This window comes from Cynoglossus semilaevis, chromosome W (genome assembly GCF_000523025.1).
Source record: "Cynoglossus semilaevis isolate Cse_v1.0 chromosome W, Cse_v1.0, whole genome shotgun sequence".
In the NCBI taxonomy this organism is placed as follows: Eukaryota; Metazoa; Chordata; class Actinopteri; order Pleuronectiformes; family Cynoglossidae; genus Cynoglossus; species Cynoglossus semilaevis.
The window spans coordinates 4,932,467-4,943,840 of NC_024327.1; the positions used below are offsets into that span (position 1 = coordinate 4,932,467).

At 40.2% G+C, this 11,374-nt stretch overlaps 1 protein-coding gene and 1 long non-coding RNA gene across 8 annotated transcripts in view; one reads left to right on the forward strand and one right to left on the reverse strand.

The window, feature by feature from the left end:
* Nucleotides 1–10,756, forward strand: part of LOC103397008 (histone-lysine N-methyltransferase NSD3-like) — a 28,353-nt gene extending 17,597 nt beyond the window's left edge. For 5 of the 7 annotated variants that reach the window (XM_017042679.2, XM_017042682.2, XM_017042681.2 and 2 more), the window contains 10 exons: nt 1,011–1,167; nt 2,171–2,373; nt 2,469–2,581; nt 2,671–2,817; nt 2,899–3,021; nt 5,053–5,169; nt 5,259–5,400; nt 5,504–5,610; nt 5,710–5,914; nt 7,176–10,756. In XM_017042679.2, the coding sequence (XP_016898168.1) occupies nt 1,011–1,167; nt 2,171–2,373; nt 2,469–2,581; nt 2,671–2,817; nt 2,899–3,021; nt 5,053–5,169; nt 5,259–5,400; nt 5,504–5,610; nt 5,710–5,914; nt 7,176–7,441 (1,580 nt within the window). In that variant the 3' untranslated portion in view covers nt 7,442–10,756. Of the gene's footprint in view, nt 1–1,010; nt 1,168–2,170; nt 2,374–2,468; nt 2,582–2,670; nt 2,818–2,898; nt 3,022–4,076; nt 4,238–4,313; nt 4,433–5,052; nt 5,170–5,258; nt 5,401–5,503; nt 5,611–5,709; nt 5,915–7,175 lie in introns of those variants that run through there. The other 2 variants (XM_017042686.2, XM_017042687.2) reach the window with 2 other exon arrangements.
* On the reverse strand, nt 1,236–4,192 carry LOC103397007 (uncharacterized). Its single transcript, XR_003048837.1, has 3 exons — nt 4,067–4,192; nt 2,896–3,039; nt 1,236–2,307 (listed from the first exon to the last, which is right to left on the reverse strand). It is a non-coding gene; the product is annotated as an uncharacterized LOC103397007 (long non-coding RNA).
* Nucleotides 10,757–11,374: the final 618 nt, after the last annotated feature.

The window sequence follows — 11,374 nt, forward strand, 5'->3', positions numbered from 1 at the left end:
ACATTGAACAAGCTCCTCTGTTGAGAAACCATGATTGGTCATGAATGATCATGAATGATCAGATGTTCCCACTGCTGTTTGATGATAATCTGGTGCTGATAATCTGATGATCTGGATTAGATCAGGTGGTTTGTGGAGGTAATCTCTGCTGGAGGTGCACTGCTTCCCTGCTTCAGCACTCTGGGTGTGAGCATCATTTGAAAAGCCTCCCTTCTATCCCTTCCTTGTCACTCCCAAGTTTTATTATGGGTAGTTTTTATTTTTTAAATGTATGTCCAAATTTGCCTTTTTTCTTTTTTTTAGCTTTGACCTGTCTTGGATGGAACACTACTCTACATATAATCAAATTAAACTTAATGATAATAATAATAATAATTAAATATAATTTTCCTACCACTTCATTTGAACAAATACAAGTTATAATTCCATGCAAGCTGGTCTGTGCGGAATGTGCAATTGGAATTTACAGGCATGCCTGCTTTTTTTGTTTTTTTTGCTACCGTTCCACCCGTTGATAACCCTGATTTGGTGTTGACTTGCTGGCTCACTTTTGTTGCTGCGCTGCTGCATGTATTTTCACATAAGATGGTCTTGGAACAGTGCTCTGAATCTGATTGCCAGACACGCTGTTACTGCCACAGTGACGGTGGTTGCTGTATCCGAGAGTCACATTTTTCTGGCCGTCACTGGAGCCTGAAGGAAACATCTCTCGGCCTTAGCTTGTCATCCCAGGCCAGATGTCACTCCCGGCAGAGATAGATTGAAGTGAACTTGCTGTGGTTTAGGAACTCTGACTCAGTGCTGTTCAGTCAGATCAGAGTTGACCCTGTTTTTTTTTTAGGCCTGTCTGCAAAATAGATTCCATTTGTCCAGGTTTAAGATGCATCACTTAATCATTCACTCCTCCTCTCTTTGCATACCCATTCCTCACAATGCATGCACTTACACACACACGCGCACACACACCAACACATGCACACACACACACGTTTACATCTTTCAAAATGTAGGAGGCAAGTTGCTGTTCTGCAACTCATGCCCAGCGTCCTTCCACCCGGAGTGTTTGGAGATGGAGATGCCGGATGGCCTGTGGTCCTGCAGTGACTGCAGGGCTGGGAAGAAGCCTCACTACAAACAAATTGTCTGGGTCAAACTGGGCAACTACAGGTATGCAGAGAGCACTTTCGTTTTTGAGTTTCTTTTAATAATGTTCTGGTTATTTTTATTCTGATGTTGGATTTATAAACAGATAATAAAAAAGGGCAAAATTACAAAACGTTTTTATTTTCAGCTTCAAATTACCGTTATTTGAACACAGTCATTTTTTATGATGCTTTTCATATGTTAAACAACTTATTTCTCACACTTTAATGGAAAATAGAAATACATTTGTTTTATTTTATTTTGTATAAAAATGTATCAATTAAGGGAAATGTATCAGTTAAGAAAGTTAGCATATCAGTTCGCATAAAAATAGCATACCACCCATTTTTGAGTACTTGAGTCTTTCTTTGAGATTTTACAGCAGGTAAAATGTTTTAACAAAACAGTCACTGGAGGAATATTTTATTTAACTTTAATCAAACTGTGCCAAGACACATCTACTGCGCTGTATCAGCCCTCAGTTTTCTCCTCAGGCATCTTTCCCTTCATTCTGAAGGTTCACTGTTTGGTAGTCACTCAGTGATAAACAGTGTTTGACACTGAAGCTGGGTGTCGTCTTCCTGCCTCACAGCTAAAAACCAACCACTCATTTACAGCATACACAGCAGCAGAGATGTGGCTTTTTGTGTATCTTTTAAATTCTGTTAAATCCTTCAAACTTTACATGGGTTTTAATTCAAGCAGAATTATCCAGAAACAATTGCAGACCATGTTATAAATGCTTACCTTTACCGTGGAAATACTTGTTTTACTTCCCGTGTGTCACATGATTAAAAAAAATATTAAAAGTTAAAGTAGCACTTTGCAAATAAGCATAAAAAAATGCTCTTTTATTCATGTGTTAATTTTCTTTTATAGTTAATGCCAAAGTAAAGTCAGCAGCATAATAATCAAATTTTGATAATATCCATAATTTAAAATTTCTCAATTAAATGTCCATGTCCTTATTTTTGGTTATTATGATTATTTCCATTGTTTTAACATTTCACATCTTGTTCCGCTGCAGGTGGTGGCCAGCTGAAATCTGCAACCCTCGTTTGGTTCCGTCCAACATCCAGAGCCTTCGTCATGACATCGGTGACTTCCCCGTCTTCTTCTTTGGTTCCCATGATTACTACTGGATCAACCAGGGCCGCGTCTTCCCTTACGTGGAGAATGACAAGAACTTTGTCACTGGTCAGATCAACATTAACAAAACCTTCAAGAAAGGTGACTTACTTCTCTTTAGTTTTTGAGTTTCATCATCATGTTTTTTTGGAAAGTATTTTTCTGATACCCTCATGTGGCATTTTTTTTGTATTTAGCTCTAGAAGAAGCAGCGCGGAGATTTCAGGAGCTTAAAGCCCAAAGAGAAAGCAGGGAGGCTCTGGCGCAAGAACGCAACTCACGTAAACCTCCACCCTACAAGTTTATCAAGGTATTGAACCATGAAGTTTTAGTTCAGTTCAAAACAACCAAATACTGTGAACACAGCAGCCACATAACCACAAATGTGTTTTGTCCTAGTCAAACAAACCAGTGGGAAAAGTACAGGTTCTCATGGCTGACTTGTCAGAAATCCCACGATGCAACTGCAAACCGACGGACGATCACCCGTGCAGCCTAGACTCACAGTGTCTTAACCGTGTGCTGCAGTACGAGTGTCACTCTCAGGTGTGTTTATAGTTCGAGATGATTTTATTCTATTGTTACTTCTTGTTAACCTAAGTTCCATTATTTGCTGCTTATTACCAGGTGTGTCCAGCAGGGATGAGCTGTGAAAACCAGTGTTTCTCTAAGAGGCAGTACGCAGAGACAGAAGTGGTGAAGACAGACGGTCGAGGGTGGGGACTCAGGACGAACCAAGCTCTCAGAAAGGTGTGTCTCTTTTCTTACCTTAGTGAAGACAAAAGAGAGACTTGGAAAATGCTAATGTGCTCCTCACATCACGAACACACATAAATGCATAACATGAAACAAATGATTTAAGGTGATCTCTCTCTGTTTGAATCAGACAGTTTTCTCTTCACCAAGGTTCTAAAACTGTATTATGTTGACATAGTCAGTAATGTTTATTTAAAAAAAACAAAAAAAAAACAAACAGCATCTGATCTTCAAGCTCTGTGTACATTGTGCAGTTAAGCTGCTTAAACCTATAGTTACACCAGTGTTTAACTTTGGGGTTGTGGCCCCATCTGGGTTCTCCTGAAATTCAAATGAGGTCCCCCCAAAATGTAAAAAATTAAATTGATTTTACACACACACACACACACACACACAAACACACACACACACACACACACAAACACACACACACACACACACACACAAACAACTATTCTTTCACTTTAATGAATATAAATCAGAGTTCAAGTAAAATGTAGCATATAAAAACATCTGGGCTGGCGTGTCTTCATTGACGGCTGCGATCACATGAATGGGGGAAAAAAAAAAAAAAAGTCTTATCAATTTTATAAATAACAGACATTCATTATTAAAACAGGTCTATGGACAACAGCTGTTGTATCAGGTTCATTACATTATAAACTCACTAATGCAAATCTCCCAGAGCTGAACCCTTGATTTAATAGAAGTTAAAGCACATTATGTTTGTATTACATTATATAAAGTACAGTAATACCTCAAGATACAACCAAATCCATTGCCGGACCAAGCTGGTAACTCAAGGTGCTCATAACTCAATTTTTTTCCCCATAAGAAATAAAAAAAAAAAAAAAAAAAATAAATTCCCGCCCTCAAAAAAAAAAAAAAAAAAAAAAAAAAACTCCCTTATTGGTGCTAATAACAATGGAAAAAAAACAAACATGTTTAATTGCTGTAGAGACATGCACACACAAAAAAGTTAGAGTATAAGGATTAATGTGATATAAAATAAAATATGGTTTTAATTATGAGTTCTTACCTTCTGTCAGGGACGTCAGGCTTTGGACCCAAATGCAACAAACCGAGACAGAAAGTTTACTGAAGATTCAGCACGTATGAACACGTGTCTTGGTAGTGCAGGGTCTTTCAACAAAAGGTGTCTCCGCTTGAAATAAAAGGAGGTCTCATGAATAAACGGGGAATATTGATAATGAACAAGGGCTTAGAACAAAGGGAGTCTCCGCTTGGAACAATGAGTCTCTTTGACGAACGTGATCTCCGCTTAGAGATCCCGTGGCTGACGTAGCTACTTCCGCGTGTTAGGGAATCCCACGGGAGTGACCCGTGGGACTCCCTAACATAACTCACCGTGGTGGATTTCCTCTGGACTGCGGAGCAGCGGAACCAAAACAAGAGCGGAAAGGCGGAGCGGAAAACTGCAGAAACTCCTCAACAACGGTAGGACAACTCTCGTCCACAGAGCAGGTGAGAACGGGCTGTGATCGTCACTAGAGGAAAGACTTGGACAGCAGAAAATCGCCACAACTGGAAATTGAACGAGGACGTGCAGCCCTCGCGAACAGACGAGACAATCTGGCAGCGAGGAGTGTGTGGCTGCAGCTTAAATACGCTGCTCGCTCATCAGCGAAAGGCGGTGAGCGCAGGTGGAACCAATCGCTCGATTGCAGCGCTGCAGCAGGTACAGTATGACACCTTCAAGACAGATGATACTGTAGCGGCTAATGGCGGCATGTGCGGAGGAGGACGGAGGAAGGGAGGGAAGCGTCCTTGTATCTCAAATCTTTACTTGTACTGTAAAGCAAAAATGTGTTCGAAGGCTTGCTCGTATCTCGGAATACTCATATGTCGGGACGCTGGTATCTCAAGGTATTACTGTATACATATTAATAAAGTGTGTGTTACTGACTCTTCAGTCAGGGCTGGATCTCACTGGACCACTGCACCAGCATTAGAATCCAGTTCTTTTGTTTCCTTAATGTCAACAAACTGTTGGGGTTTTTTTAGGGTGACTTTGTGATAGAGTACGTGGGAGAGTTGATAGACGCAGAGGAGTGCCAGCAGCGAATCAAACATGCCCATGAACACCGCGTGTCCGACTTCTACATGCTCACCCTGACCAAGGTACGATTAGCACGTCTGACTCTTTTTATACCACACTGTAGTTAAAATTGTCTTTCTAACTTGGACTTTCTAACCACACTTCTTTGCAGGACCGTGTGATAGACGCCGGTCCGAAGGGAAACTCTGCTCGCTTCATGAATCACAGCTGCAGCCCAAACTGTGAAACACAGAAGTGGACCGTGAGCGGTGACGTCCACATTGGACTCTTTGCTCTTTGTGATATCGAGGCTGGTGAGTTCATACATTAGATCCATGTCACGTTCGTACGATCACATCTACGTCCACATGCTGAAAGGAGTCAGACAGACTTTAATGAACGTTCTCTGTCCTGCAGGCACAGAGCTGACATTCAACTACAACCTGTACTGTGTGGGCAACAGACGAATGTCCTGTCACTGTGGATCCGACAACTGCTCTGGATTTCTTGGGGTGCAGCCAGTGGTGAGGATTTTATTTCCATTTCAGTCCCTTGAAACCTTTGAAAGGCTTTTCAGCCTCAGTTTGTTTAAAGGATATTTTGCCTTTACATCCATTCTGTAGAGCGCTATGGTGCTAGAGAAAGAAGAGAAAGCCAGGAACGCCAAGCTGAAGCCGAAGAAGCGGAAGCTGAGGCTGGAGGGTAAACACGTACACGAGTACTTCTGTTACTGCTGCGGAGAAGGAGGGGAGCTGGTCATGTGCGACAGGAAGGACTGCCTGAAGGCTTACCACCTTCTGTGTCTCAACCTCACGAAGCCGCCATATGGTAAAGAAAAAAAATAGTAACTGTATTATACCTAACACTATATTTAATAATATATTCTTAAAAAGTGGCGCTTTGGCCCAGTGGCAATGTCTCTGTTATTGTTGTGGAACCCCAGGGTTCACCTCCTGGGCAAGATCGAATCCCGGTTAGGGCGGTTGGTACCTTCCAGTGGACTCACCACCTGCAGGAAGGTTCAGGGGGGTTGGTACGGTGCAGTGTGATTTGGGTGGCGGTCATAGAGACTGCTGCCCCTGCGACCCGGTAACAGATAAGTGGATGAAAATGGATGGATCAATGTATATTCTTAAAAACAGTTAGACTAGAAAAAAGGAGAAGTGTGTATCTCTTTGAAAAGGCTGCAGAAGCAGAAGAAGTCATGTGGTGTCCCTCAAGGTTCTGTTTTTGGACCTTTTTTCTTCTTCTTTTCCCTCCCCTGCAGTATAAGAAACATGTTAAAAAATGAAATAATTTACATTAATGTCACTACACTTTTATTTATTTATTTTTATTTTAATCTATAAAATTTTAAGATATTGTTTTTTTTCTTATTTTTTAAGGTTTTCAAAGGTGAGTTTCTTTTTATATACAGGTTGAGGTCCATGAAGGCAAACGTGTTTTGTAAGTTCAAATAAAGTTGACTGAAGCATTTCAGCAGTTACACTGTAACTTCACTGTGTCAGGAGTGACAGAAGAGTGTCAGCTAAGGTGAAGGGAAAAGTTTACAGGACGGTGGTGAGACCAGCCATGATGTATGGTTTAGAGACAGTAGCAATAGGCAGAAGACAGGAGGCGGAGCTGGAGGTGACAGAGTTAAAGATGCTAAGATTCTCTTTAGGAGAGACAAGAATGGACAGGATTAGGAATGAGGTCATTAGAGGGACAACACAGACAGGAAGGTTTGGAGAAAAAGCTAGAGAAGCCAGATTGAGATGGTTTGGACATGTGCAGAGGAGGGACAGTGGATACATTGGTAGAAGAATGTTAGAGATGGAGCTACCAGGTAGGAGAAAGAGAGGAAGGCCAAAGAGGAGATATATGGATGCAGTGAGGGAGGACATGCAGATAGTTGGAGTCAGAGTAGAAGATACAGAGAACAGGGAGAGATGGAAATCAATGATTTGCTGTGGCAACCCCTGAAAAAAAGGGACAAAGCCGAAAGAAAAAGAAGAAGAAGACTGTAACTTCACTAGTCTTTCTATCATTTCCTTTAAAAGCAGCATCAGTTACTGATCTCAGCGTTGGTCCTTCCTCCCGCTAACAGGGCGTTGGGAATGTCCGTGGCACGACTGTACCATCTGCGGTGCTCGAGCTTCATCCTTCTGCGATTTCTGCCCCCGGTCCTTCTGCCAAGCTCATGAGGCGGGCGCCCTCACCTCCTCCTCCCTGGAAGGCCGTCCCTGTTGCTCCAGTCACGACCCCCTCAGTCCTCTGGGCTCCAACTCCAGCTCCACCCAGGTACAGCACTCTGCACCGAGCCCCATCAGAGTCAAAGAGGAGCCAGAGACGGGTGAACCGGCTGCAGAGTGACTCTGCAGCTTCCTCAATACCTCATTCCCTGCAGTGTGTGCTGGTGTGGCTCCCCGGAATCTAGTGCTCTGTGACCAGTGTGGTGGCTGCTGATCAGCACTAAAAGACTGAAGTGTCGACACCAAGTGACCAGGCATAACTGTGCCATTTCCCTCCTCTCTTGCCATAAAGCCTTTTTTTTTTTTACACTTTCCCAGCATTCATCACAGGACCTAGACCACAGCCTCAATGGGTTTCTTTAAAATCGTTTTTTTTTTTCAGCTGAGGAAAATCTCTGCACTGCACTGGGGAAAGGACTCATCAGGTGGGGGTGGAGGGAATCGTACAGCTGAACTTTTCCTCCACTACTGCTTCTCGTTTTGTGTTTACCTGCTGTAAGCGCTGACCGCATCTCAAAAAAAAGCCAGGATGGCCTCATGGAATTTAACCTTTTTTGGGCTGGAATCTCTCTGCTTCACGATCTGTCATCAAATCTCTTTCTCCGACTTCAGGAGGGGGAAGAGAAGGACGGGGAGGGGGGTGAGGGAATCGACTGTTTTTTGTGCAATTGTTTTAGGACCACGCTACATTCCAATCTTCTTTAAACATGATTTTAATATCCTTCTCAGTATAGTTGAATATAATTATATACAGTATATATGTTTGTTAATGTTTACAGACAGATTCTCTCACTTCATCTCAGTGAGTGGTGTATTACGTTTGTTCGTTTAGGTGTTGAACATTACGCAGACCTCTGTGAAAATAGTCCTATTAAGGTGAACTATAATGGTATATAGTGTAATTGTATGACATTACAAAAGTACTTGTGTTTTTCATATCAACGGTCTCACTCAGTGTGTACGTAATTGGCTCATGATATTGTAAAGTACTTAAACATCAGGAGTGTCTGGCTGTTCCTGGATGAAGAAAAGACACAAAGTCAGATTTTTTATTTATTTATTTTTTTTAATTTCCCACCTCTCTAACAGATTTTTTTTCACATTTCCACCAAACAATCTCTAGTGATTTGTGTCCTAGATGGAGGAGCCCAGCCTTTGTGACCACTGGTGCTGTTTTAAAGTATTGTGAACCAGCCTTAAGTTCAGTTGTGGCTGTAGCGTCTACTGCCCAGATGCAGTCTCTTTCAGTTATGCTGTTTACTGTGTCCACTTTTGATGCTTAACTTCCTTTTTTTCCCATTCTTTTGGTTGGATTTGGTCTTGCCAAACCTTTCTGAAAAGCATTTTCTCACAGCTTGTCACTCAACAATTTAGATGGGTCAGTGTACAGTATATTAAAAGAACATAGGAAAAGTGTTGTGTAAAAGTGTGTAAAAATTGATACCTCTTCTTCTAAACTGTGTTCCATCGTTATTTCCTCTCGGTCACAAAAGTGGTGATTGCCGGGGCGTCTTTTTGGTTGCCTGAAATTTTTTCTTTGTTTCATTATGTTAAAAAAAAAAAGACTGCAAATCTGGCTTCATACTTAAAAGCAAGAAGTCTTTAGTGTCCTCCGGAGACACTTGATTCCACCTGGAATCCACCTTCAAGGCTGGGCTTTATATACAGATGTAGTTCGGTGTAATGTACAAACTTCTGTACAGTGTTTTTAATCACTCATCTGTAAAATTGTTTTGTATTTATTGCACCACATTTTATACTGATTTCTTTTTTCAAACACCAGTAGAGTGCTTTTAGAGTAGAGTGAGTTTTTACATATTATACCTGTATCTGGTTGTTTTCTTAAGTTTGGTGTAATGATTCCACATTCAGTGACAGCTACTTCTCATCTGGCTTTGTCATGACACTGTAAATGGTGTTTTATAAAATAGCAGTTCAGTATTGAAATGTCAGACCAGGACATTGTTGGTCATCATAGAATGAAGCTTACCTCCTGTTATGTCTCAGCCCTTTTGCCTGTGATGCTTTTCTGTTTACAGAAGAGCTTTTTTTTTTCTTTAAACTCCCACGGTGAGTGGGTGTGTAAATCCAAACAACAGGGTTTAACTTTTTGCCAGTCAATGTAGAAGTTCATTGTCTCTCTGAGTTCAGGCGTGCAGATGACCACACTGGTTTATGTTGACACGATAACAGCTGTTTCTTTGGGAAGCCATTGATTCTTATTTTCAAAAACTAATGGTACAAATAAGTCAGAATATATTATTATTATTATTATTATATAAAATGTCACCTTGCTAGGCTCCCTGTCCATAGCTCCGTGCCCCTAAAAGGGCCTCACCCCCCGTATTGGCAACTAACCTGCACTAATGTGCACTACATTAGTGCAGTGCACGTCTAGTTGGACACCTGTGATTTTAAAAAGACTGAACTCAGATTGGCCTTTTTTATGTGTCGAGTTAAAAATTCTGTCCATGTTTTTTTTGCCCACATTTATTGCATTTATATTTTCAAAATGTTCTGCTCCACTTATTTTAGACATGAAAAGATTAATTTTGTTATGTTATTTTCCTGGGAGTAAAAACACATCCCACTGATTTCTCCCAGGTAAGTGCATTTTCCAACGTTTGCCAAACTATTTTATTTCTTTTTTTTGTTTGTTTGTTTTTGAATCAATCGGTGGATAAAAGGACGTTTCAACTTTAACTCAATTTGAATTTTCCATACAATTAATTGAATGGAGTATTTTCATTTTTGCAGCGGACTAATATTAGATTTAATAAAATATTAGAAATATTAGATTTTTCCAGCTGTAGGCGTTCATGATTCTTGTGTTTGCGTATTGAAAACCTGCATCTGAATAGTTCCCATGACTGTTGATTTGATTTAAAAAAGTCACATACTACATATTTTAAAGTCGAAACACTCTTGTATGTCAAAGACATTTCTCTTCCTTGTGTCTTTATTTGTGCAATGTTGCCCAAAAGTCTTTTTTTTTTTTGAAATATCAGAGCAGAACTATTGTTTGAATATATGGATGAAAATCACTCATTTCCTTCTTTCTGTAGTGGAATTGCTTACAGTAACTAACTGGGTTCATATCGCTCTCGTGTTGTTGCTTCAAGTAAAACGTGGATGAACACAAGATATGTTGATTACTGTTCAACCTGTGTTACTACATAATGCATATTGTTGAGAAACTTACGTAAATAGTTTGCATTGAACTTGCATAGAATCATGTTACTGTGGCGTGCTCTTTTTTGCTTGTACAATTTTGCTTTTAAATGTGTGACTGTTGAGACAACACTCTTTGTACATGGCTTTGTCTTTTTATTTGAGAATATTGATTTTGTCCTTTTTTCATTTGGAAGTTGAGTTTGAAGAGTTCAGACATGCCTGAAGTTTGACTTTAATAAAGCTGTACTCTGTCTCAGTAAAACTTTCTCACTTTACATGGTTTATTTTTAACCAGAAAAAAAGTTATGTATCAAATTAAGTTTTTAAAAATGTTGTTTAAAGTGTCAGAATATATTAAAATGCAAAGTGAAAGTCTGGAAGTGAAGTTTCCAGATCCAATAGACTGCGAGTTTGCAGATCATGTGACCAAAGCTGAACTGATTTATGGTAATGGTAACCTGGAAAAGCATGAAATAACTAAAAAGTTAATTTGACAACTACGGTAACAATAGTAGAACCCAGTAGTCACATAGATGTTATTAGTACTAAGAATGAAGGGAGACGTTGGTAACATAATCTCCTCAGGGCAAATTTTAGAATTAATAGTTCATTGTGGTTGACCAAGTGGTGCAGCTGTTCTGAAGTTTTTTCCTACCGGAAGTTTCTTCCTACCCGTAGTGGAAATTTATAGCCATATCTGACATTTGTGTTCAGGGTGGTAGCACATTATTTGAGAAAATCCCTGTTAATACAGTGGATATAAAAAGTCTACACACCCTTGTTCAAAGCCAGGTTTTTGTGATGTAAAGAAAAGACACAAGCATAAAACATTTTTTTCAACTTTTAATGTGTAATGTAATAGGCAATTGAAAAACAAACT